General features: G+C 45.7%; 2 protein-coding genes across 2 annotated transcripts in view; one reads left to right on the forward strand and one right to left on the reverse strand.

Moving 5' to 3' along the window:
* Positions 1–12,205, reverse strand: part of LOC120446695 (Krueppel-like factor luna) — a 31,879-nt gene extending 19,674 nt beyond the window's left edge. Inside the window, exons 1-3 of the mRNA XM_039627792.2 lie at positions 11,776–12,205; positions 11,477–11,512; positions 9,091–9,148 (exon numbers count right to left, since the gene is read on the reverse strand). Of these exons, the coding sequence (XP_039483726.1) occupies positions 9,091–9,148; positions 11,477–11,512; positions 11,776–11,787 (106 nt within the window). The 5' untranslated portion in view covers positions 11,788–12,205. The remainder of the gene's footprint in view (positions 1–9,090; positions 9,149–11,476; positions 11,513–11,775) is intronic.
* Positions 12,206–16,620: 4,415 nt separating this feature from the next.
* LOC120446618 (protein twist) lies at positions 16,621–18,647 on the forward strand. Its single transcript, XM_039627664.2, has 2 exons — positions 16,621–18,033; positions 18,129–18,647. The coding sequence occupies exons 1-2, from the start codon at positions 16,796–16,798 to the stop codon at positions 18,376–18,378; spliced, it is 1,488 nt and encodes a 495-aa protein (XP_039483598.1). The 5' UTR covers positions 16,621–16,795; the 3' UTR covers positions 18,379–18,647.
* Positions 18,648–23,516: the final 4,869 nt, after the last annotated feature.

A 23,516-nucleotide genomic window follows, 5' to 3' on the forward strand; every position in this document is an offset into this window, starting at 1 on the left:
CGGCTGTCGGCAGCAAATGTTAGTCGAAGATTTGTGGCAAGCGTTTTTTAACGACAGAGGTAGCCCAGCCTTGAAATGCAGTTATAGCTCGAATTTAGGTCACTGGGCAAAGGAAAGGCTATTTTCTATTTAGATACAAAAATCGTTAAGTTTATACATTCAGTTTGTACTAGTAAGATATAATATGTTAAAGGCAGCCTGCTTAATGTACTAAAGCTAAAAAAAAGGCAAAAAAGTGGCTTAGAAAACCTACGCTCGTTTTGATGTTGCAATTGCACCAAATAGCTTACCTAAATCGATCCCAAAAGACACACGAATCTTAAATACCATTAAAAATCCATTCTTTCAGCTGACAATCCAATCCGGCAGCCAAATTCTTTACGTTTAACCAGCGAGACAAACTGTCAACCGCAAACACACGGACATTACTCATACGCCACATGGGACTTGATGTGCGCCGAAGTCTATTTACATGTCTAATTGATGGCTGCGATGCGATTGCCGCGGAGTTCACCGTTTTTATATGTAAGTTTTAATTTATTTGCAATAAATTTTTGCCGGACTTCTGTTTATTCTCTGAACATGTGCCGCGAAAATGAGCCAATTAAAGAAATGCTAACAACCGCCGAGAACCGTAACAACCTTGCGACCATAAAGGCAGCAACAACGAAAAATTGGCACACACACGGCGAGAGGGAGATAGAAAGAGAGAGAGAGCGGCCAGAGTGAGACAGGGAGAGATGGGAGGAGGACGCGGAGGACGTGGAGCCTTCCTGTGGCTCTTGGCCAAAGTAAAACCAATCAAGTGGCGCACAGTGTCACTATTACCACCTGACATTTACACAAATCTTGCTTTATGCCTCCAATGAAATGAAACAACAACAGTGTGCGACGATGGACGAAAACTGAGCTACACAAGGCGAAAAAATGCCCATTTATATTCGAGCTAAAATGTATGATTTTTAATGGAAATGAAATATTGGAAATATGATTGTAAAATTTAGAAACTCATATGAAAGTATCCTAGTAAGAGCAGTCTTATTGAACTCAGTTCTAAGTCATATGAAGTAAACACAAAGGGCTTTGTAAATAAATTCTGTTTATTTTGTTTGACTAATTTTCGGCCAGTGCTTTCGCCAAACAAACAAACAGACCAGCAAACGACATCGACGACTTCCTAACAACGCCGGCTGGCTGGTACGTTTGGACCTGGTCCAAACGCTGCTCTGGCCTATCGCGATGCAGCGATCTCAGGCTGAGGCTCAGACTCTGGCTCAGACTTAGTCTTGGTCCCAGGCTGAAGCTGCGGCTAAGACCCTGGCCGAATCTGAAGAACAGGCCTCCGCCGGAGAGCGATCGTTCGGCAGCCAGCAGACCAGGCGGCTTATCTTAAGAGCCGACCAGCAGCAGCCAAAAGTCCACAGCCACAATGGCCAGAAACAGCAGAAACAGCAGAAACACCAGCAACGAACAACCGGCGACGAGGAAAAACTCTTTTGTATGCTGAGCACATGCGATGGAACGATGCAGCTCCGCATTGCCTGCCTGCCTTAAACTGATCGCTAACAATCAATTTATTGATTGAGGTCTCAGGTGTAATCGATAAGAATGTTTTCCTTTCCGCGCTCTCCGTTCGCTTGTTTTTTTTTTTTGGTTTTTTGTCTTTTGTCAGGTCGGTTTTTTTGCTTGACTTAGTGCTCCAGTTTGGCGCTTTTTGCCTGGCCTAACATATGACATGGCTACATGACATTATCCGACTTCGATCCGCATTTGTTTATCTTAATGCATCGCTGCAGCCCAGGTCGCCATCCACCAATCCAGCATTGGTAGTTTACACATGACTTAGCGATGGACACTTGACACGGCAACCACGGCATCCAAGGCATGAATCGAATTAAGGTATTCAGAGGTGTATCTCGAGAACAAAACTTGATCGATCCATAAGTTTGATTCAATTACACGATGATGTTGTCTTGGCGATAAGAAGCCAGTGATCTAATACACGTAATGAATAGGGTGAATTAAAGGAAGTTTTAACGTAAAGATACAAGGAGTGCCATTGATATAATAAGCTGCGTAACATTTCTAGAACTTGTCCTTTTCAAAGGATTCGGAAGATTCTCACGACTTGGGCCTTCGAATACAATGTGGTAAAAGTAAAAGTTACTCTGGCTATTTTACTTATAAATATGTATAAGTAAGTAGCCCATTGTCTTCTGTGAATTTCCAATTTGTCTGCTTTTAAGCAAAAGAATCCCACTCCCCCGATAAAATAACTCCGCGATAAGAGGCAAAGTTCTCAGGATAGGCCACCTTCACACTGAGATCGCTATCTTGCGGCCTTTGGCATCGCTAATAGAATCTGGGACTTAATTAGCCGCTCGGGGTTCATTGAGGAATTAGCCGGCTGCACATGGCAATGGCTGATGGCTGATGGCCTGGTCTGGTTGGCTGGTGGGCGTTCTCCATGTGTGCTGGCTGGCCAAGTTGGAGCAGGCAGCTTCAATGTTTATTGCAGCGGTCGCTACAGATTTGGTTAACAGTTAACAAGCTTATCGCTCGATACGGTAAACAAAGGTGACGCGGCCGCAGCGCAGCTGTTCCCCTCGGAATAAGAAAAAAAATCTTTTGATATTCGCAGGCATCCTGCATTTAGTCTATACGTAGATATTTGTATACACTCTTGTTTTGTTTTTATTTTAGCTCCTTCAGATAATTAAGGCAAGACGCTAGTTGGCTGGCCAAGGCAAAGTCAGGCGGCCAACAGCTGCACTCTGGCCACCGGACCACAAGACCAATTTTGGCCAAAAAGGAATCACAGTGCGGTTGGTTGGATGTTGCTTTGTTTTTGCTGCTGCTGTTGTTGCTGCTGTGGTGGTTAGCCTTGTTAGCCTTAGCCGCCGAATGCAGATGCAGATAATGATCTGAGCTTGGGGGCGGTCAATTTAATGGTTAACTATTAATAACGTGATACGAAATTGGCGTTAATTTGTAGAAACATTCCCCGCCGCATGCACGGACTAATTTGAGCAAATCCAAAAGTGTAGCAGGCCAGGCAGGAGCAGGCCAAAAAAGGATGTGAATGGTGGTGGGTGGTTGTATGGACATATGGCCGTATCGCCTTATAGCCTTACATTGCTTCGCCTTTTTGTACTGCTTTATTTTTGTTTGGTTTTTTGGTTTTTTGGCTGCTCCCGCCGAAGTCATGAGTCAAATTTTTTTGTTTGGCAAACACGAAGAGCGAGCTGCTGCCGTTGCACGACTTGTAGACGCTGCTCGAAGAATTCTTTTTCACAGCTCCGAACAGAAATCCAAGGGGGCGGATGGGGATGTGGGGTATATGGGGGGCTTCCAAAACATACACCTATTGGAAAGGTAGAGTTAAGCAAACCAGTGCCGCATTTGCAGCTCATTCGGCGGACCAAGTGTGCTCCAGTAGACAATGCAAATTGCTAATATGCGATTGCTATGCAACTCGAGTCGGAGACAAATTTTCAAATATTTTTTTGTCTGCTGCTGAATTGTTTGTTTTATGCTGTTTTGTTTTGTTTATTTGTTTGTCTTTCGGTGAGCTTGCCGCACTTATGACCAATAAATATGCAGCCAGCTTGGCTCCGTTTCTCCTTTTTTTTTTGTTTTTTGGATATTTTTTACTGCAGGCATTGTCTGCCGCTTGCGAAATTAGCTTGCCAGGCTAATGAGCTACACGAAAAGATCTTGGGAAACTCCGGATCAGCGCTTTGCTCCAGCTCCAGCTGGCCAAGATCCTTAGATGCAATCGTTTGTGCCTTATCGATCCGATAATGGATAAATGGCACTGTTTTGAGGAGCAGCCCGACCAGCCTTTTGCCTCATTATGATTCGTGTGGGCCACGTTGACTGTGATGACTAACACGAATCGATCGTCGCCGAGATCCTCGTACTGCAAGTCGTTGTCAGCTTTCGAATTGTTTGCTCACGAAAGCGTGGATCTTTGGATGTGCTGTGCTGTGCTGTGGTGTGGTGTGGAAGTTGTGTTATGTTGCAACTGCGTGGTTGTTGCCTCCTTGTTCGCTGTATATTTTTCGCTCGGATCTCTTCGCATGATCCTCATTCTTTCCCCCTGTTTTTTTTTTGTATTTTTTATTCATTTTTCGACTCGGCCTGAGAAGATGCGCACGCGGGAGAACACTGTGCAACAGGTTTGAATACCTCCTCCGGTTGGCACTTTGATTTATGCTCGCCCAGATGCAGGGCACCGCGCTTAACGGGCCGAGGAGGGACTTCTTGAGTGGCTTTCGATTAGCCCCGGGGTCTACGAGAATCGGGGGTGTTCCACTCCAGAACTCCAGAGCAGGTGCCCTCCGAAAGCCCCATAAGATAAGATGTGAGTTGGTTGAGTTCGAGTCATTGATGCCATAGATTCTTGTAAATCAGTTAACGATTCAACGAAACTTCTTGAGTCAAGTATAAATCTAGTCTAGAAGCACTAAATGTGTTTCTTAATTACGAAATGTCTAATGTCTAATGGGTATTTGTGTGTGTTTCCTCGTAGAGTTTAGGAATTAGTGTTTCATAAACTTTCAATTACCAATTGCCAAATCATCTTCCCCACCCACAAATTCCATCGGGCCGCACCCCATTCCATTCGCCTGTTGTCCAGTGTAATCTTTTCAAAACTTCGTGTGGCATATGCTGTCTAGCATTTTGTTGCCGGTGGTGCGGTGGTTACTGGAGGGATCTGGTGGATCTGGTGGATCTGGCGGTGCTGGTGGTGCCGTCGGTGGTGGTGGTGTGTCAGTTGCACGATTGCCAGAGACAACGTGTCTCCAGTGTCATCAGCATCTCCATTTTTCTCCGCTTGTTTCAATGTTTTCGGGTTAGTGCTGCCACCGAACATCCGAGAGCACCCCAAAGTTTGTACACTGAGAAAAAGTGCTCTTAAGATGATTCTTAAGTGCGATTCTTTCAGAAAGCATATCACAGTCGAATGTTGTTTATGTGAAAAGAAATCCCAGGCTTTAAAACTTATAGATTGTTAAGTTTACGGACAATTTAAGCCTCTTGTTTCAATGCACTCCTAAGCTATGATATGACACACTTATAAACTTTTTATTGAGTTGTTTCTCACAGTGCATATTTCAATGTTGTTGGAGGCGACGCTGGCCGCTGTTATAGTGCAGAAAAATTACTATGACAACGCTGGAAACAAGTAAACCACAGTTTACATTCACTCAATTCGGTTCCGGCGCGGGTGGCGGGCTACGGCGGTGGGATCTCCGCCAGATGGGGATTGCGATGGGGGATAGGGCTGGGGCTGAAACTAAGGAAGGGGGGTGGAGGATGGAGATGGAGCCCGCAGAGACAGAGACGGGAATGGCAGAATCGTGGCGTGGTGGTGGCACGCTCATCTTCAATTTTTCTACGATGCGACGTCGCTTGGATCGGGTATTTCTTCTCTTTCTGGCCGTCTGTAAATTTTTGCTTTTTTCGGCGGCGGCGACTCACACTCGTGTTCCTTGCACTCTACTCCCGGGTCTTGGGCTCAGTTCCCCTATTCCCCGATTCCCCTATGCTCCTCATCTCCTCAGCCCCTTGGCCATGGTCTGGGCCTGGTCTATAGTCTATGGGGTCTGGGCCCGATCTGCGCAGCGAGATGAGTGGTTGGCAAAAATGTTTGAATGCGATCACGAACTTGACCTTTCACATAACCTCAAAAGCCAGTCACAGTCACTCAGTCAAGTCAAGTCAAGTCAACTCGATGCGCTACATACGCGCCATGTTAACCAGGCCCAGAGACACGGCTGCTCGTCGTCGTCTCCACCCAGTTTCACTTGGGTTCCAGGTTCCGCGATCCCCAGACCATCTACCCATCTGCCCATCTCGAATGGTCAACCCGCCCGGGTGTCAGCCGAGGCATAATTAAAAAACAATCACCGCCGCCGACCGTCCGTCCACACGCCCATCCGTTTGGATGTGGGTATCTGCGGCTCCCCCTGCCTCCCGCCTTCCGGAATCGCAATGTGCGGGATCTGGGATTGGGGCATCTAGTGGAGCTCGGCGATCTGGGCGAGGCCTGCCCGGTGGAGCCTCCAATCTCCAGGTCGCTGGGAGCCGCCAGCGATTATGAGATCTGGCTTCAGTTGACTATCGCTGAGGGAGCAGCAGATGCATTTGCCAAATCAGCAGAGCGCCAGCCAGATACCCGAATCGCAATCGATGAAGTGCAGCAATGCGAACACATTGAGGGATTAGACGATAGGTTTCTCTACAAAATAGTCATCGGGAATGAACTTAAGCGATGCCTTCCATTTAAGCACCTTACTCCACAGTTTACGAACCCAATGGATTGAATTATGATAATATTATTTGGTAGTCTCCAGTTGATTTATCGGCCTAAAAGTGTCACTTAAGTCTAGATATGATAACTAAATAGTTCACTGTGTTCTACCGATCCAATAACGCTTTGATCACGGTTCCCATTTCCCCCTAAACCCATACCCATTCCATTGCTACCATTGCGCCCACCTGCCCGTCACATTTTCACCTTGCCATCAATATGCCCCAGCCCAAGATGTGCTTGGTACTCGAGCACTTCACCAAATGTTGCATATCATTCGATGGATGCCGTGGATGCTCCAACATCGTCGCCTGGTCGTATCCCCTCCCGCTCCCGCTCCGCCACCGCCCGGTTCGGGTTGGGATCTCCGTCTTAAGGTCGTTCGCTCGCTGGATCGACCCGCGTGTCGCCGCATCTACTTAACCTGGAAAGCCTATGCCCCTGAGTGGCGAGAGGCCGATCGCTCGGTGGTTCGGTGGTTTGGTGGTTCGGTGGTTCGGTGGTTTGGTGGTGTGGGATTGTACGATGTCGGGCTGTGTTTTTTGTTTTTTTTTTCAGCTTTTTTTGTTTTTGTTTTTGGGTAAGGCAACGTGGATGTCCCAGGCTCGGCTCGGAGACTCTGAAGCCCGATCTTCGGGCTCCACCCTTCTGCCCACTCCTGGAATGGTGGCTAGTTCAACAGCTTTATTTATGGGCTGTTTGGGTAGCTTAAATAAATCAAGTTGTAGTTGCAGTTCCAGCTTCCCAGCACACCAGCTCTCCAGCTTACCAGCTTACCAGCTCTCCAGCTCACCAGCTCTCACCTCTTCTGGGCACTGCAATTAGAGTTGGTGGGAATTTGGCACTGTCTCCGTCGTTCTGTGGGCCTTTTAGCCGCTTTGCCCTCCATTCATTGGCAATTTGAGGCTATCTATCGCTGCGCTAGCTAATTGCATAATTATTTAAAGCCCATAATTTATGTGTGCCGAAAAATCTCGGCTCGGGTGGCATGGCTTTGGTTTTCGTGTGATGACCGTTAAGGTTGAAAATTAGCCCGGACCATTATGTGCCGTTTGTTTTACAAATTTTAACGCTATTTAACACATTCGCCACGGATCTGTAGATCGCTGTACCGCTGGAACGCCGAACCACTGGACCCGCGGACATGGAAGACATGGAGACATGGAGACATGGAGACCTGTGGACGCTTTGGTAGCACGCCATAAACCATTAGCATGAGAGATTGGTGTCGCCGCCTCTCTATGCGCTTCTCAAATAGCTATTGTGGCCAGGTGAGCGCATTGACAAAATTAATGATGCCCTCACTAATATCATGCCTAATTGATTAATATGCGCGGCGAGACAACAACTTTTTGACTTTCGGCTCGAGCCTTAGCTCCAGCATTAGCTTCAGCTCCAGCTCCGGCTTCGTGCGCAGCTCTCTAGCTTGGATATCTTTAATGGACTGGATTGGAGCTCGGGTTTTAGCTGTTAATCTTACTGTATAGCCATTTAAGGTAAGCTCTCTGGCTTCTTAATTAAATTAGGTGTACCGCTGGGCACCCTACGGCTGGGATGGCCGTGTAACTAACCATCTATTTATCTAGTCAAGTTTTTGTGGCTTTTTCGGGTTTTCGGGGCGTTGCTGTTAACTTCCAACACATACACTCGCACTCACACACACCTTGCACACGCACACACACACACACACCTCGCACACATCGAGGCAAAGAGAAAGGCTGGCAAAGGTCAAATGGTCAAACAGTTGGTGGTGGTTGGCTGCTTAGACGATCGCTCGATCGGTCAAGTGGTTAAAACCAACACGAACTTACCCCCACCAAATCTGCAGCCACTTGTTGTGGGTCAGGTTCCTAGGTGCCTATCTGCCTAGGTTCCTGGGCGTTGGATATAGAGCGGTACTCGCAGCGGAATCAGCATGAGCCTAATGGGCCCACAACCGATCTGCTGATGATCACACGGCGATACTCATCAGGCTTTCACGTATGAATGGCTTCGCCTGATGAGCATTAGGCAATGACTAACGTTTTGTTTCCCCCCCTATGTTTGAACTTGTCTGCGAGATTGCCGGATAATCTCGGCCCCCCGATCCACGGGGGAGAAGTGTGGAGTGGGTAGTTGGGAAGTGGGGAAGTGGGAGTGGGGGAAGCCGTAGGAGATCTGAGGAATTCAGTGTTTTGTCTTTTTGATGGGAGGAGTGTGATCATGGGTTGATATAAATGCTGATAAGTATCTTTAACATAGATCTCTGTATCGTTCCCAACGAGCTGGATTGTTTGTTCATCAAGAATATCTCTTTTATGATCCGATGAAATATCATAGATTAGAGCGCAGAGGTATTTGTTATTGTTATTAATTTTGGCCAATATTTAATTAAGCTCCCTATTATCTACGGTATTATTGCTCATAATTATGGATTCATTGGATTCGTTATATGTATAAAATCATAATATTTCTATAAAGAGTGTAAGCTCCCCATTGTTCAAATAAGTTTTCTGTTTTTACCTTTCGTTCCACCCACTAATGGTATTCCCAAAAACATCTATTCAGCACTTTAGGCCCAAACAAAAAATCGAACTTCATTAGAGAAGAAATGCAAATTGGACTTGTAACTCATTTCTCTGGTTATTCGGTGTTCTCAAGCTCGCGATGACCTGATTTTGCTTTCAAGTGATCAACTTGTGGCGTCCATTTCATTGATTAATTGTTTTCGGCCCAGTCGGCATGCGAGTTCAGGTTGAGCCAACTTAGATACCATATAATTAGCAACTTACCGCGCGGCGATCGTAAGCTCAGATCAACTGGTTCAACCTGAACCGGAGGGCCCTCTGCCTGTGGATCGGAAAGAAATTAAAGATTATCATCAATATTGTTTATCGCCAGACAGCGGGGGAGATTCAGTATACGAAAAGCCCATTATGCATGCAGTCGAACAATAGAGTCATAAGCTCAGCTTGGGCCAATCAAGTGCTAATCAAGTTTGACAAAATGTTGTTGATGGGCGAAAGTGTAGGAAGAAGACCAAGAACAGGGAGTTCAGTTTGGGGGTTTTTAGGGAAATGGAAACGTGTGGAGTGTGCGTGCTTGGAAGCTGTTTGCTTATTGAATTCACCTAGCTGGAACCACCGCAAATGACTTCCGTCGATATCGGGCTTACTCCATATGGAAGATCGGACCAGATAAGTGGGAAGAAACCGAAAAACCGCAATTGTTGCGCATTTCATGTGCTTACGAAATCTTTAGCCAATAAACTAACGGCAATAAAAACCAAAAAAAAAACCGAAAAAAAAGTTTAAAGCGGCGAATAATAACAAAGAAACAGTTATGAGCTGCCCGCAGCGCCATAAAATGGATAAATTTTAATTTGGCACTGCATATGCATTTTTTTTGCGGGGGAATGGGGTGCCAGAGCCAACACTTTGCAGTATTATTTAAATGAGGCTTCAAATATTACAATATTTTAGGGGTGTTTTCGACCATGACTTATCGCACAGAGTGCCTACAAAAAGTTTTAAGACCAACTAAGTTACGAAGTTTATTTTAATAATGGCTAAGTCTGCTCAAAGGACAAGCTTTCCAATAATGACATATAAGATGTCAGCACTTGCAGGGTTAAATCCTTTTGACCAGTCAGCGTGGTTAACCCAACCTGCAGGGTAGCCAGGCAGCCTGATGCCAACAACACGTTCGCGAACAACGTCGGCAACACCAACAACCAGCGGGGACAACCGACAACCGACAAGCGACAACCAGGACCAGGCGGACAACAACCAAGTCAGCATCCATGGATGCGGAGTGTGTGCCCAGTGGGCAACAACGACAATTGTCAGGCTTGTAGCGCAAATTATGAAAAAATGTCAGTGGCGAGTGGGCGCAAAGATGCTGAGGTGGCCAAAAAGGGGGGGAAGGGGGAAAGGGGGAGCACCAAGAACTTGGCCACGCGATGTGAGCAGTTGTTTACCGCTGTCGCCGCTTACTGCCATGCAGTTATTTAAACAAACAAATGCTCATTGCCAGCATTAGATTAGATAGTTTGTCTTCGATTGTGTCGAATGACAGCCGTGGGGCATTTTTGGGTCTCTTTTCCTTTTTGTTCGCTTTATGGCCCACAACATTGACAACAACAACTTCATTGGCCGGCAGCGGCGATCGATATCTGGATCTCGATCCAGATCCAGATCGAAATCGAGATGGGCGATGGGCGATGGGAGATGGAAGATGGAAGACGGCGATCGACGCTGGAGATTGCAATTGATATGCGACTGATGTTGGCCCCTGTCCAAAGGTATTTATATTTATATTTCTTGGCCCCCATTCACTTTACCCTCTAATTGCCCGCGCTGATTTATTGTTATATAGATTCCGATTTCGATTCCGATTCCAATACCAATTCACCCCACAAACTCGCTGCTTTATGATATTGTTATGGGGCGCTGCAGCCTCCGATCTGCTAATTTGTGTTGGGACGTGCTGAAATTTCTCATAGGCGCCGCAATTGATAGAATGATCGGGAATGGCCGGGACATTAGTTGGCTCCGATTTCCCCCCACCGACGACTGCATGCGATGGAACTCAATTTTATGGATTGTCTTACGCTTGGTGGTATGTGGTATGTGGTATTCTGCTATTCTGCTACCCCCTTTTCCGCTGCTACTGCCGTTCTGACTTTTGACGGCTTTTGCCTTTGAGGCGACTGATGGGATGGGATGGGTTTTATGGGGCATCAAAAGGAATTGGCCCACTGGGAATTCCTTCGCAATTGCCATTTCGAATGGACGAAGTGTATCGCTAACATGAAAATATTTCACTCTTCTCTCGCTCTTAATTGATGGACGCTTGCTTCGTTTTTTCTTTTTCGGTGGTAATTGTTGCTCATGAAACCGATGGGCCCTAATGAGCTGTACTTGACTGATATTGAAGACAAATTGCAGCCAATAACAATTAGTTAGGTGCGGAAAAGATTGCGCTGAAACAACAACATGGGTGCAGTCGCAATTAAATTGCAGAGGAGCTCTACTTTAAAGTTTTAAGAATTTTGTAACTATGCTATTGTGACTTTACTAAGCTCCCCAGTTAACCAGTAGATATATTCATATGTTCTGAATCTCTCCCCGTCGCCCGGATCTTATCTCTACAGACATAGTTAATCTGAGAACTCACCTCCTTTGCTGACAGAGGGTCGGATCCAAGTCCATTCTGCAAAGAGAAGCAGAAACAGGGAATTAAGAGTGGTACAATGCCCCTCTTCGCGTCGAAGTGCAACAGGTTGGTGTTGGCCAGGTATGCCCCTCGGCGCCCCTCTTGACCCCGACCCCCTCGTGACCCCTTAACCCGCGAGTCACCAAAACAAACTTTCGGCTGACAGGGTCGCAGAGGTGGCCGAGAAAGGGGAGCACATGGCATATGGCATATGGCGTTGGCGTTCGCGTTCGCGTTTGCCTTCGCATCGGTGTACTTACCATGAAAACCATTAAATTGTAAAACGTCTTACAAAATAATAATTGCCCGGCAACGTTCTGGCCACGTTACAAAAGACAGGCAGCAGCAAGGGTTTCTGTATTCTGTTTTCTGTTACCGGACTTGGCAGAGGGAGGGGGTGGTGGTGGTGGTGGTGGTGGTGGGAAGGTGGAGGCGGTTGCCTGAAATAATCGCTGTTTTGGTTTTGGTTTTGGCTTTTGCTTTTGGCCTGGCTTTTGTCGCAGCAGCTGTTGCCCGTGCTCTTTGCTGCCTGCAACTGCCGCATGCTATTTCGCATCCGCGGAATCAATGACAAAACGAGTGCAACGCACCTTGAGTTTTTGTTTTCTACCCTTTTTTTTTGCTGTTAACCTTCTGCACTTCTTTGTATTATATATTTTTATATTTTTTTTTAGCTTGTTTATGCGTTTCGGTGGCGGGGGACAACCCTTTGCGGGGTGGGGGGCCACCGTAGCAGAAGCAAAAGCCGCATTTTGTGTGGTAACGAATGCAGCGCGCGCAGTGCGTGACGAAGTTACTTAGTTGCTGCTTAGCTACTTAGGCAAATATACATATGTGATGATGAACCGCCTAAGCATGACTTAAAAAAAAACATAGATAATGAACTAAACTGTGAGCATGAGCAGCGAAAACCAACAGATTTTTCCAATTGAACGAGGCAGGGTGATAACTGAAATTGGCAATTACTAGTGGCCCTGCATCCGGTTTTAGCTCGTATGGCTATAGCTATAGCTCGTATATAGTCTGCGGCTCACTTATTAGCACTTATTGCCGACGCTTCCTGGGCGGGGGTGTTACACTTGTTGTTGGGGGCTTGCATTTCCGGTTGGGCAGTCAATTGCAGTTCCCGGTCCCGCGGGCGCTATAAAACTCGCACTTAATTCGATCAACTGAGGCACATGCTACGGACACAACGCCCCACCAAAGAGCGTGTGTGTGTGTGTTGCTATTATTTATTTATTCCGCTGGATTCTTGGTTTTAGTCGATGTTGTTGTTGCTGCTGCTGCTGCTGTTGTTGTCGCTGATGCTTTTTTTTTTGTTGTTGTTGTTGTATTTATCGAGCGAGCGTGAGTGTGCAAATTACAGCACATCCGTCATTTTAATTTCACTTAAAACGCCATTTAAAGCGTCGCACCAACACAAACACTAAGTTGCAGCACGCAGTGCAAGCACGCACGCATGCGCAGAAACGCCGGTTAGGAAAGCGCAGCGGAACGAAACGGAATGGAACGGCCTGCCAATCATATGTCAACTAATATTTTATAAACATATCATAATCGTATATACTCTATACTCTATATTCTGTATTATTATTGTTTCTATTCAACTGAGTTTGCTTTGAATGTGAGCTTAAAAATGCGAGGAGAACAGAAAAGCGTTTCCCGCACGTAGCACGTTTGAACGCGGCGCGGAGCAAACTTGCTCTGAGCTCTTCGAATTTTAACCGCCAACTTTGGCTCCCCCGAGTGTGGTGAGCTTTGGCGCCCGCTACTCACCACACCTCGCACACGCATTTGACATTCGCGCGCGCACGTGTGCTTGTGTGTGTGCACCACTTTGTTTGTTTGTTTAGTTAAGGTGGAGCTAGGCTAAAATGACAAGTTGGCGCTTATGTTATTGGGTGGCCAACACTCGCGCGCCTGTGTGTGTGAGAGCCCCCACCCATCTGCGCCAGTGTGTGTGTGTGTGTGAGCGCTTTTGCCGCTCGTGTAGGTGTGTGTGTGTGTGTGCTGGCTGTTAATTAACATGCAGCACACACACGCAGACAGAAGCTTGACAAGCTCAAAGTGTAGGTGTTTGGCGCCAGCGATTTCATTGGCTGACGGACCCTTGAAAGCCGATGTGGGGGATGAAGGTGGGGCAGGTGGGGCTGGTGGGTCATGTGTGTGAGGTGAGTGGTAGCAATTAACACAAGCGCAAGATACTTTTTGGAGCACTCACTGACAGCAGCCGCGGTTTTATTCCTAATCGCAGAGGTTGCATCGCACACGATTTCGCCAGCTTAGCACAGTCGAAATTTAGTCTGTGTAATCTAGTTAGTATGCGCTAATCAAATATTAGTATTTGTGTACTATAGAGTGGACACAGCTTAATAAATATTAATCTTTATTAATTTTAATAGAGAATAATTTAAATTTTTACAGAGGTTTTGAAATGAAGTTAGAACAGAGGTACGCTAGTTAAAGAAATGAAATATGAATTATTTATTATTTTACTTTGCACAACTCAACAGATCAAAAAATCAGATTTAACAATCAATCTTCTCTAATAAAAAAACATTAGATTCACGCAAAAGAATTTTCATAAATTTGTCATTTATATCAATTAGGATGAAACGAAGATACTTACTAACTATGCACGTTGTATAGACTATATGAAAAAGCTCTGATTTTCAATTTCGGTAATACTTAGCCGATGTAGGGTATTTTCACTGTAAGATCAAAAGCTGTGGGAGTTTGCCCGCCGACCGCTCACCGCCCCGTTTTATCCCAGCACCCAACCCGTTAGACGTCGCCAGACTACCTGATCCACTTTTCCACGCGCTTTGACGACCATTTTTGGTAACAATAAATCGTGATACATCATCAAAAGTCAATTCGAATATGTAGACAACGCTGTGCGCTCGGCAGGCAAAAAATATTTTAATTTTAATTGATTGTCGAGCGAGATTTACGTGCACCAAAAGTTTCTTCTCACGCTCCGCAAACACTGCCACACACATGGTTTTTGCGATGGCAGGATTAGAGCATTGTCAAAATGGAAAGTTGGTCCGCTTGGCAATCGTTTGGCAATCGCACCACGCAGAGCAGCAAACCAAAAAAAACAACGACAAGAGATGAAAAACAGAAGCAGCATCCGTGAAAAAAAGTAATACGCAAAATACCTTTTCCAGCTTCTCTCTCTGATTTGGTTTTTTTTTTCGTTTGATTTGGGCTCGTAAACGGAATTGAAATCAATAAACTACGTGACTGCAGCGTGTCCAATTTGAACATTAAGATAATTTTGAATGGTCGTATCTACAACTTTGCTACACTCACTGTGGCGCCATCTGCCTGGGAAAAAAATGCAACGCGATGTTTATTAAAATGATTTGTATTTTAGAAATACATGTCCTTACATTATCCTAAGTTCCCCCAAACTGCAAGTTCACATATGACCAATTTGAAGTCGTGATCTAAAAATGTGTTTGAACCATATTTTTCAATGCATACTTTTAGGCGCACGCTGCTGTTCACTTTCTTAAACCGTATTTAAACACTCAATCCAAAAAGTTGGCAACGTATATTTCGGCTTTTTGACCAATAAGAGCATGCAAATCCCTCTTGTATTCCTTTAAATAATAATATATATATATATATATATTTATATTTTATATATATATTTATAAATAATATCATACTAAAGTATATTTTTGATTTTATTAACGACCATTAATATATAGATTACATTAGTCTGTGCTTTATAACAATAATAATAATAAATTTCCTAAGGGCAGTAAATCATATTGCTCATCATATCCAAGCTCCTAGGACCAGGTAGTTTGGGTACAGGGCAAAACCCTGTTGGTGGTTTTTCTAAGGGGTCCATTTCGTGTCCTGGGTTTTGCTATTACCTAAGCCGGCGATCGGCGACCGGAGATATTCGATCGTGGTTTTTTCCAGCGGAAGTTCGCGATCTGCATTAATCGGGTATTTTTGCTGGCCGCGGCAGGCAGGCAGATAATTATATCCGGAAATTTGACTTTTCGCTCGTATTTTTCTGGATTTTCGGAGCTGCGAACGGTATTCGCCTGCGCTTTTCCCGGTACGTGTGTGTGGGAATTCACTAATTAGGCATAATGAAACCTTTTCGTGGAGTTCCCCTCGGTTAGGGTTGTGGATTTGCATGCTTTACGATGGTTGGCAACTGATGATTATATAAGAGCGGAATGATTTCGATGGGCAAGCGTCTAAACATTTCGGCTTGTTTCCTGGGAAACTCCTGCAACACCAAAGTATCTAGAAACGGAAATTCCCTCGCACACAACATTTGATTGGGTAAATAAGCTATTAGATAAAACTTATAATCAATTTGTACAACCTTACATCTAATGAATTTACACCCGATCTTTGTTGATTTGTCAGAATTTGGTCATTGCGATAGCTTTTAATTTTTGTGTTAATATATATAACTTTCTTCCATTTTCTTATAGTTTGTAAACATAATATCTGGTCTAAAATAAAACTTAAGCTGTAAACAAAACATTTCAGAGAAGTTTACTAAACATTCGACTTGAAATTGCACAGCAAAATCTTTATCCAACCAAATTAAATTTTCAGAAAATTCTTTCATATTATAAACAACATGTATCATTACTCTGTCAAACTCCGTCATTTTAGTATATCTTATCTTATAAATTGCCGTCGATCCAAAGATATTGCCAATCCCCTTTTTGAATCAACAAGTAAAATATTTCAAAAATTGCCGACAATTCCCCTCGTATTCCCCGTCCCCGCATCCCTGCGCATATTTCCCAGGCATTTTCCCAAATCAGGAGAGAAAACCCAAAGAATAACCCAAGAGAAAAATCCAGAGCGCAGAGTCAAGGTTCTCTTCCATTTAGCTTTGTATTTGTATTTGCGTTTTGCAGCCGCCGCTGCCGCTCGAGAATATCGAAATCCCCCGCCGCCTGACGTCATACCTGCTGATGCCGCCGCAGCTTCCGCCATTGAGTGCGAGCGGGATGGCCACACAGGCGAGCGAGCGGGACGACGATAGAGCGGCGGCAGCGAATGGCCGTCGAGCAGCCGCAAAATGTCAATTTGAGCAATGGCCGGAAGGATCCTGCGTCAGTTGCGTTCCGTCAGTGCGTGCGAGCAGATCACCGATCCACACAAAACGCGGGCGTGAAAAAAAGTATCCACGAAGTTCTAAAGTTTCAAAATAAGAATATAATTGATATATAGATATCAGAAGTTCTAACTCAAGAAGTGCGCTAAATAGCCCAGCAAGATCACCAAATGATGAGCGCTCGCTCGGTGTCGCCCAAAGTGCTGCTGGACATTAGCTACAAGCCCACGCTGCCCAACATCATGGAGCTGCAGAACAATGTGATCAAGCTGATCCAGGTGGAGCAGCAGGCCTACATGCAGTCCGGCTACCAGCTGCAGCACCACCAGCAGCAGCAGCAGCAGCATCACCTCCACTCCCACCAGCAGCAGCACCACCAGCAGCACCAACAGCAGCAGCAGCAGCAACATACCCAGTACGCCCCACTGCCCTCGGAGTACGCCGCCTATGGCATTACCGAACTGGAGGACACCGACTACAACATACCCAGCAACGAGGTCCTGAGCACCAGCAGCAACCAGAGTGCCCAAAGCGCCAGCCTGGAGCTGAACAACAACAACACCAGCAGCAACAACACCAGCTCGGGCAACAATCCGAGTGGCTTCGATGGCCAGGCCAGCAGCGGATCCTCCTGGAACGAGCACGGCAAGAGGGCCAGGAGCAGTGGCGACTACGATTGCCAAACCGGGGGATCACTGGCCATGCAGCCCGAGCACAAGAAGCTAATCCACCAGCAACAGCAACAGCAGCAGCACCAGCAACACATCTATGTGGATTACTTGCCCACCACCGTGGATGAGGTGGCCTCGGCTCAGTCCTGTCCTGGAGTCCAGAGCACCTGCACCTCCCCGCAATCCCACTTCGATTTCCCCGACGAGGAGCTGCCCGAGCACAAGGCCCAGGTCTTCCTGCCGCTCTACAACAACCAGCAGCAGTCGCAGCAGCAACAGTCACACCAGCAAAACCACGCCCAGATGCACTTCCAGAACGCCTACCGACAAAGTTTCGAGGGCTACGAGCCGGCCAACTCCCTGAACGGCAGTGCCTATTCCAGCTCGGATCGGGATGACATGGAGTACGCCCGCCACAACGGCTTGAGTTCGGTGAGCGATCTCAACGGCGGAGTCATGTCGCCCGCCTGCTTGGCGGATGACGGCAGTGCCGGCAGTTTGCTGGACGGATCGGATGCCGGCGGAAAGGCATTCCGCAAGCCACGTCGCCGGCTGAAGCGGAAGCCCAGCAAGACGGAGGAAACGGACGAGTTCAGCAACCAGCGGGTCATGGCCAATGTGCGGGAGCGCCAGCGCACCCAGAGCCTCAACGACGCATTCAAGTCCCTGCAGCAGATCATACCCACGCTGCCCAGCGACAAACTCAGCAAGATCCAGACCCTAAAGCTGGCCACAAGGTAAGATATCTATCGATGACATAGTGTTCTCCTTAATCGCACTTAAAAGCATGCAAAGATAGATTATTAATCGAACTTGTTTCCTCAACTTGCAGATACATCGACTTCCTGTGCCGCATGCTCAGCTCGAGTGATATATCCCTGCTGAAGGCCTTGGAGGCCCAGGGATCGCCCTCGGCCTACGGATCAGCCAGTTCCCTGCTGAGTGCCGCCGCCAATGGAGCCGAGGCGGATCTGAAGTGCCTGCGCAAGGCCAATGGAGCACCCATCATCCCGCCCGAGAAGCTGAGTTATCTGTTTGGGGTGTGGCGCATGGAGGGCGATGCCCAGCACCAGAAGGCATAGCGGCGGATCAGGACACCATAGCTAATCCTGTCCAGGAAGGGGCTTCCAGCAGCAACTATCGTGTGAATTCCAGAGCCTAGGCGCTCTCACTCTTCAATTCTCTGTCACGCTTTCCATATATACGTGTCGACTAGATGATTAGATGTCTAAGCCTAAAACCTACTATTAATGCCTATTTAATGTCATAGTCTAAACTAAACTAAATTAATTGTAAAAAGCCAACGGGCCAACAAGCCAAGAAACAAAGAAAAGCCATGAACAAAACCAGACGCCATTTTGCCTTTTATTTCATCTCATCTCATCTCATCTCATTTCATTTCAACTCGCTTCACTCCGCTGTGCTTTTCGATTGGAGGGGCCCACTAAATTGGGCGCGAAAATGTCTTCGCTGGGGGGGTCGGTCCCCTCGAGATCTGGACTTTTGTCTTTTGGAGCGCAGACAATCGCAGCGACGTCGACATACTTAGAGCGTAACGTCATTCCGCCAACGGACGGACTTTATGTATCTGCGAGATACGCACACACACAGTGCATCCTCTAGATACGCGCTGTTCATGGGAAGAAGCGAACAGATACAGATACAGACACACCCGGGCCGCGATGGAGCAACACATCCACATCCGGTTGATTTATGTTCGAAAACATAAAAACTGTTTACAAAGTATACCAGGGCAGCGGAATATATAGTTGAGCAAAGTATTTATGTCGCCAAAATGCGTGCTTAAAATGCTCATAATTAGCTCAGTCAGATAATTTAGTCGCCGTCTTTTGGATGCCTGCAACTGGAACTGGAACTGGACTCCTCCTCATCAAAGGCCTGAAATCGCCAAGATCGCTCTCGTTCACAGTTGTTGACTTAATTGCTTTTTAAATGACAGCTCTCGGTGCTCGGAAAGTGCTCTCCGCTCCATATACATTGTACACTGCTTATTTCGGATTCGGATATTCTTAAAGATGCAAACACATTGCTATCTGTAGATACAAATTTAGATTTGTGTTTAGATCTGCTTAAATTGGCATATCGCATCCATGTTGACAGGTTGTCGTTCGTGGGGTTGGGGTGTGCTCATTTGAAAAGTGTTAAAACTTATTAGGGGAACGTATTCTAAAGATTATCATGCATAATGAGACATTCAACTTGAAAGAGAATTGGGAGATAGGAAAACTAGGGATTTTGATCCACTTAACGCTATCTTGTACTTCACACATAGGAAAATGTTGTTTACAAATAGTTGATTTATTTCCATGCCAATCGAATTGCTGTGTACCACAAAAATTGTAATTATTCTCGGAAACTTTCTGCTTAAGTTTACACTAAATATTATATATGTACAAATATATAATGTATAGTTACTATTTATACAATCTAAACATTCTTTTTATAGAATTCAACAGAAAAGAATTAGGTGCCCTATACGTCATTGTTTTTTATGCCTGGGTTAAGGTTTGTAACAGTTGTTACAATAAAAAAGAAATGAAATGCATTCTACAGTTCCGCATTAAAATATCTTTTAACAACATTCCTAAATACGAGAATACCTATGTATAATCGAGAGGATCAGTATGTTTTTCTAACGCTTGATTGTCCAAATAATCCATTAATCAAGAGAATTGCTCGCTGGCCGCCCAGCTCAATAAACCCGAATCACCATTTTATATTCCTGGCAATGGTCATATAACAAACGCCGAATTTCCAAAGAATTTCCGCATCTAATTAAGGCGGAAAACTATACACAAATGAAAGAGAAATCATGAGAACAGAGAGAGACACAGAGAGGGTTTCAAGAAGAACAATTGATTTATACGAGTATTGGTTGCCAGAACGCCCATTTTCGAATGTCTGATGAATGAATCCGAATGGCGGAGGCCGAAATAAATGGTAGATTCCACAACTTCTGAGCTGGCGGCGCCTATTTCCCTTAGAGAGTCAGCGAGGGCAGGGAAAATAGTGGCAAAGGACACGGACACGCATCCTGGCAATTGTTTTCATTTCATTTACGCGTCGCTCGACTCGAGTCGCTCGCCCACACATATGTTGGGAAAATAATCGAAAAACGGTTTGTCCCCTGGCATGAGGTCCTTTTTGCTGCGCAGCTAGATTTGCAGTCCCTAGGCGCATAGCACATGCCATTGATTACCATGTGTGGGAATTAGCCTTGCGAAAAAATAAGTTAGTTAAAATCACACATAAAGAGGCAATGTCCCTTGGTTCTTGGTCCTTGGTTCTTGGTCCTTGCGCCGCGGTCCTGACAGAGAGAACTCACTCGTCCTGCGGCGATTCTTCCACCCTCTGCACGTTCTAAATTTAGCTGCTGGATTTATGACCCCTGTCATTTGAGCCGCTCTTCCAGTACTTCTTAAAAAACCCCTGGAATTACATGCAGTCGAAAAGGAAGAGGAGTCCAAGGAGTCGAATGAGTCGGAGAGAGGGGCGTTGACAGTTTTGTGTCTCCCAATTTTAGGTAGCTGTGTGTCCCAACTCACTTCAGTTCCCTACTTGGATCCTCAAGGTGGTTCCCTCTCTATATAATCCCTACTTCTTCCTTTTGGGGGGCTGAACAAAAACAATGTTCTGTGGAAACTCTACTCTGTAATTGCAGTTACTGGAACTAATACTTTAATAAAGCCGTATTCCCCTACTTTTTGGTTGTACAAACACAACATGACATGGGGACAATATTTTTGAAGCGGGGTGCAAGTGCATTAGGCGTAAAAATATTGACACAAAATTTGGTTCAATGGAACACAAAGCAATAGATAAAAACAAATCATATTTGGAACTTCATATCTGAAAAGAAAGTTATTGCTAAGAGTTACTTGTAACAATTAATCAAATTGTTGATAAATACAAGGCTACTTTTAGCATTCCACTGAATGCCTTGCAAAATTGAGAAATGTGATCAACCCGCTTATAGCCGCGAATTCTCTTACCCATTCGAGATCCCCTAGCCATTCCCAGCAGACGAGCAGATGACCGTGTCCGTGTCCATGTTAAAGTCAAACCGGTGTGTCCAAAAATTATACGAACCGTTTCCGATTTCAAAGTAAAACCAGACAGACAGACGAGAGGAAAGGAGGAAAACGAAACGGAAGCGCTTGCCGGCCACTTGGAGATCCCAGTGCATTGTTGTGACCCATTCGCAGACTCATTTGTGCCCCGCTGATTGATTGCCAGTGGGAAGCTGGCAGCCCCAGTCCTTTAAACATGGGCGTAGAATTGGCATTTAAGGGGGGCCACAGAAATTAACTCACAAACTTCATCTATTCGAAGATATAAGGAATATATTTTCTGCAGATAGTACTATGAGTACTAGCTAGTCGGCTTTGAAACTGTTTACTTTGAATGGCTCCTCTGGCTCATTGCTCAACCCCTTTTGCCACACCCATGCTCGTCTTCCCCTGACCCATCGCAGCACCCCCATTGCTGGGGAAAACATCTGGTTCACGCAACAATTGCACCAACAACCAAGATATGCAAACTGCTCAACGGCTCAAGTAATTAAAATCATCGATCTGCGCGCCTTCTTTCGTGGAGGTGATGCCTGCATTTTCGAGTGCATTTGGCCAATCAATCAGCGATCAAAGTTCATAGATGCCCACGGGGTAGTGGATCTCAGGGGGAGCGGAACGGGAGCGGGGGCCAGCGCTGACTAATGGCCACCGATGATGAAGTCGGCCGATCTGTCCATCAGCAACAATAACAAAAAGCCCAGCTAATGTACTGAATGTGCATCTACGAGATACATTTTAATGTGTACGTAAATGTTTGTTTATGGCCCAGCTGTGTGTGTGCGTGGAAGTTCATAAAAAGACAAGTGAATAAAATTGGAAAATCGCCCAGTTCGACTGAGAGTTACCCCTTACAATTCGTATATGTAAGTTCAATACATTTGCCAAGCGGCAAAGTCCCTATACCTATTCATTATTAAATAGAGAAATATATACTGAAGAATGTTCTTAGTAATTTTATTTTAATATAAAAATATATACCATATATGCCAGACACATTTCAGTAGCACTTGCAGGGTATTTTGACTGGAAGTAATTGCCTGGAGGCGTCAAAAAAGGGGTAGCACAAAACCGATCGCTACTACGGACATCTCGCTCACTCATCCGCCCCGTTGCCATCCCGGAATGGATCCAATTCCGGACGGAGTGATGGAGGGACGGAGGGACGGACGTTCTGTGCCTCGCATCGGTCGCATAAATATTTTGCTTTTATATTTTTTCAGCCGAAGATGCGCACAGCACATAAAAAGCAACTTGCACACAGACACACACCCCCGACTGTATGTAGTTGTCCATAAACAAAAAACAATCCATAAAAAAGCCCAACAACGACGGCGGTCTACATCCAAAAAGGAACATCCCGGGCAACAACAACAGCAAGAACAACAAAGGCGGAGGGGAAAACCGAAGCCAAACTTTTGTTTATTTACATAAAAACATTTTAGTGACTTGGCCCGCAGGCAAGAACCGTTGACTCCCCCCACCCCCGCCACGAGTCCCTAAAACATTCAGGAAGTAAGTGAAACGCTTTCCCAACTGCCGAGGAAAATCGAGAAAATCGCGATCAAAGATCAAAACGTTGTGTGTCCCAGATCAATGTGGTCGGATTCAAAGGGAAAATTGTTTAGGAAATCCCTTCAAAGATGAGAAACTGCTTTCAAAGTTGTAAACGTATTTCAGAAATGTCATTTTATGGCCGATTATGAGATGTACCTGAGAAGTATATCAAATGTTACCAGCGTTTCCATCTCCAACAAAGATTTCCTACTAAAAATCACCAGATACTTACTAATCTGCAGCCAGGGAAATTGCTCAGCGCCACAAAGGCGTAACAAAGGAGTGAGGATGGAAAATCAAAAGATTAAAAATGGTGAATTCCTTGTTCTGGGAACCCGATCATCTCTGATGTAAACGCTTGACACTTTGCGCCAAGATCCTGCCACCCCCCCGCGCTCCCCCCTTTGGGAGCAACCGCAGCCGGCAGAAGGCAACATCTGGCGAAAGGGAAAGATTAATTTCTGACAGCGCGGGAGCGTCCCCAACGGCGACCATACACATAGGCGTATAGATGGCGGCAGAACACACGACATTCCAATAGCAAGGGATAAAGTCGACCACGGACATACCCT

This window comes from Drosophila santomea, chromosome 2R (genome assembly GCF_016746245.2).
Source record: "Drosophila santomea strain STO CAGO 1482 chromosome 2R, Prin_Dsan_1.1, whole genome shotgun sequence".
Lineage (NCBI taxonomy): Eukaryota > Metazoa > Arthropoda > Insecta > Diptera > Drosophilidae > Drosophila > Drosophila santomea.

What these genes read in the sequence shown, in the direction of transcription:
- LOC120446618 (XM_039627664.2), top strand. Translation starts at nt 16,796, where the DNA reads ATGATGAGCGCTCGCTCGGTGTCGCCCAAAGTGCTGCTGGACATTAGC. An exon ending in ACCCTAAAGCTGGCCACAAG is followed by an intron (nt 18,034 to 18,128) that starts GTAAGATATCTA and finishes CTCAACTTGCAG; the next exon opens with ATACATCGACTTCCTGTGCC.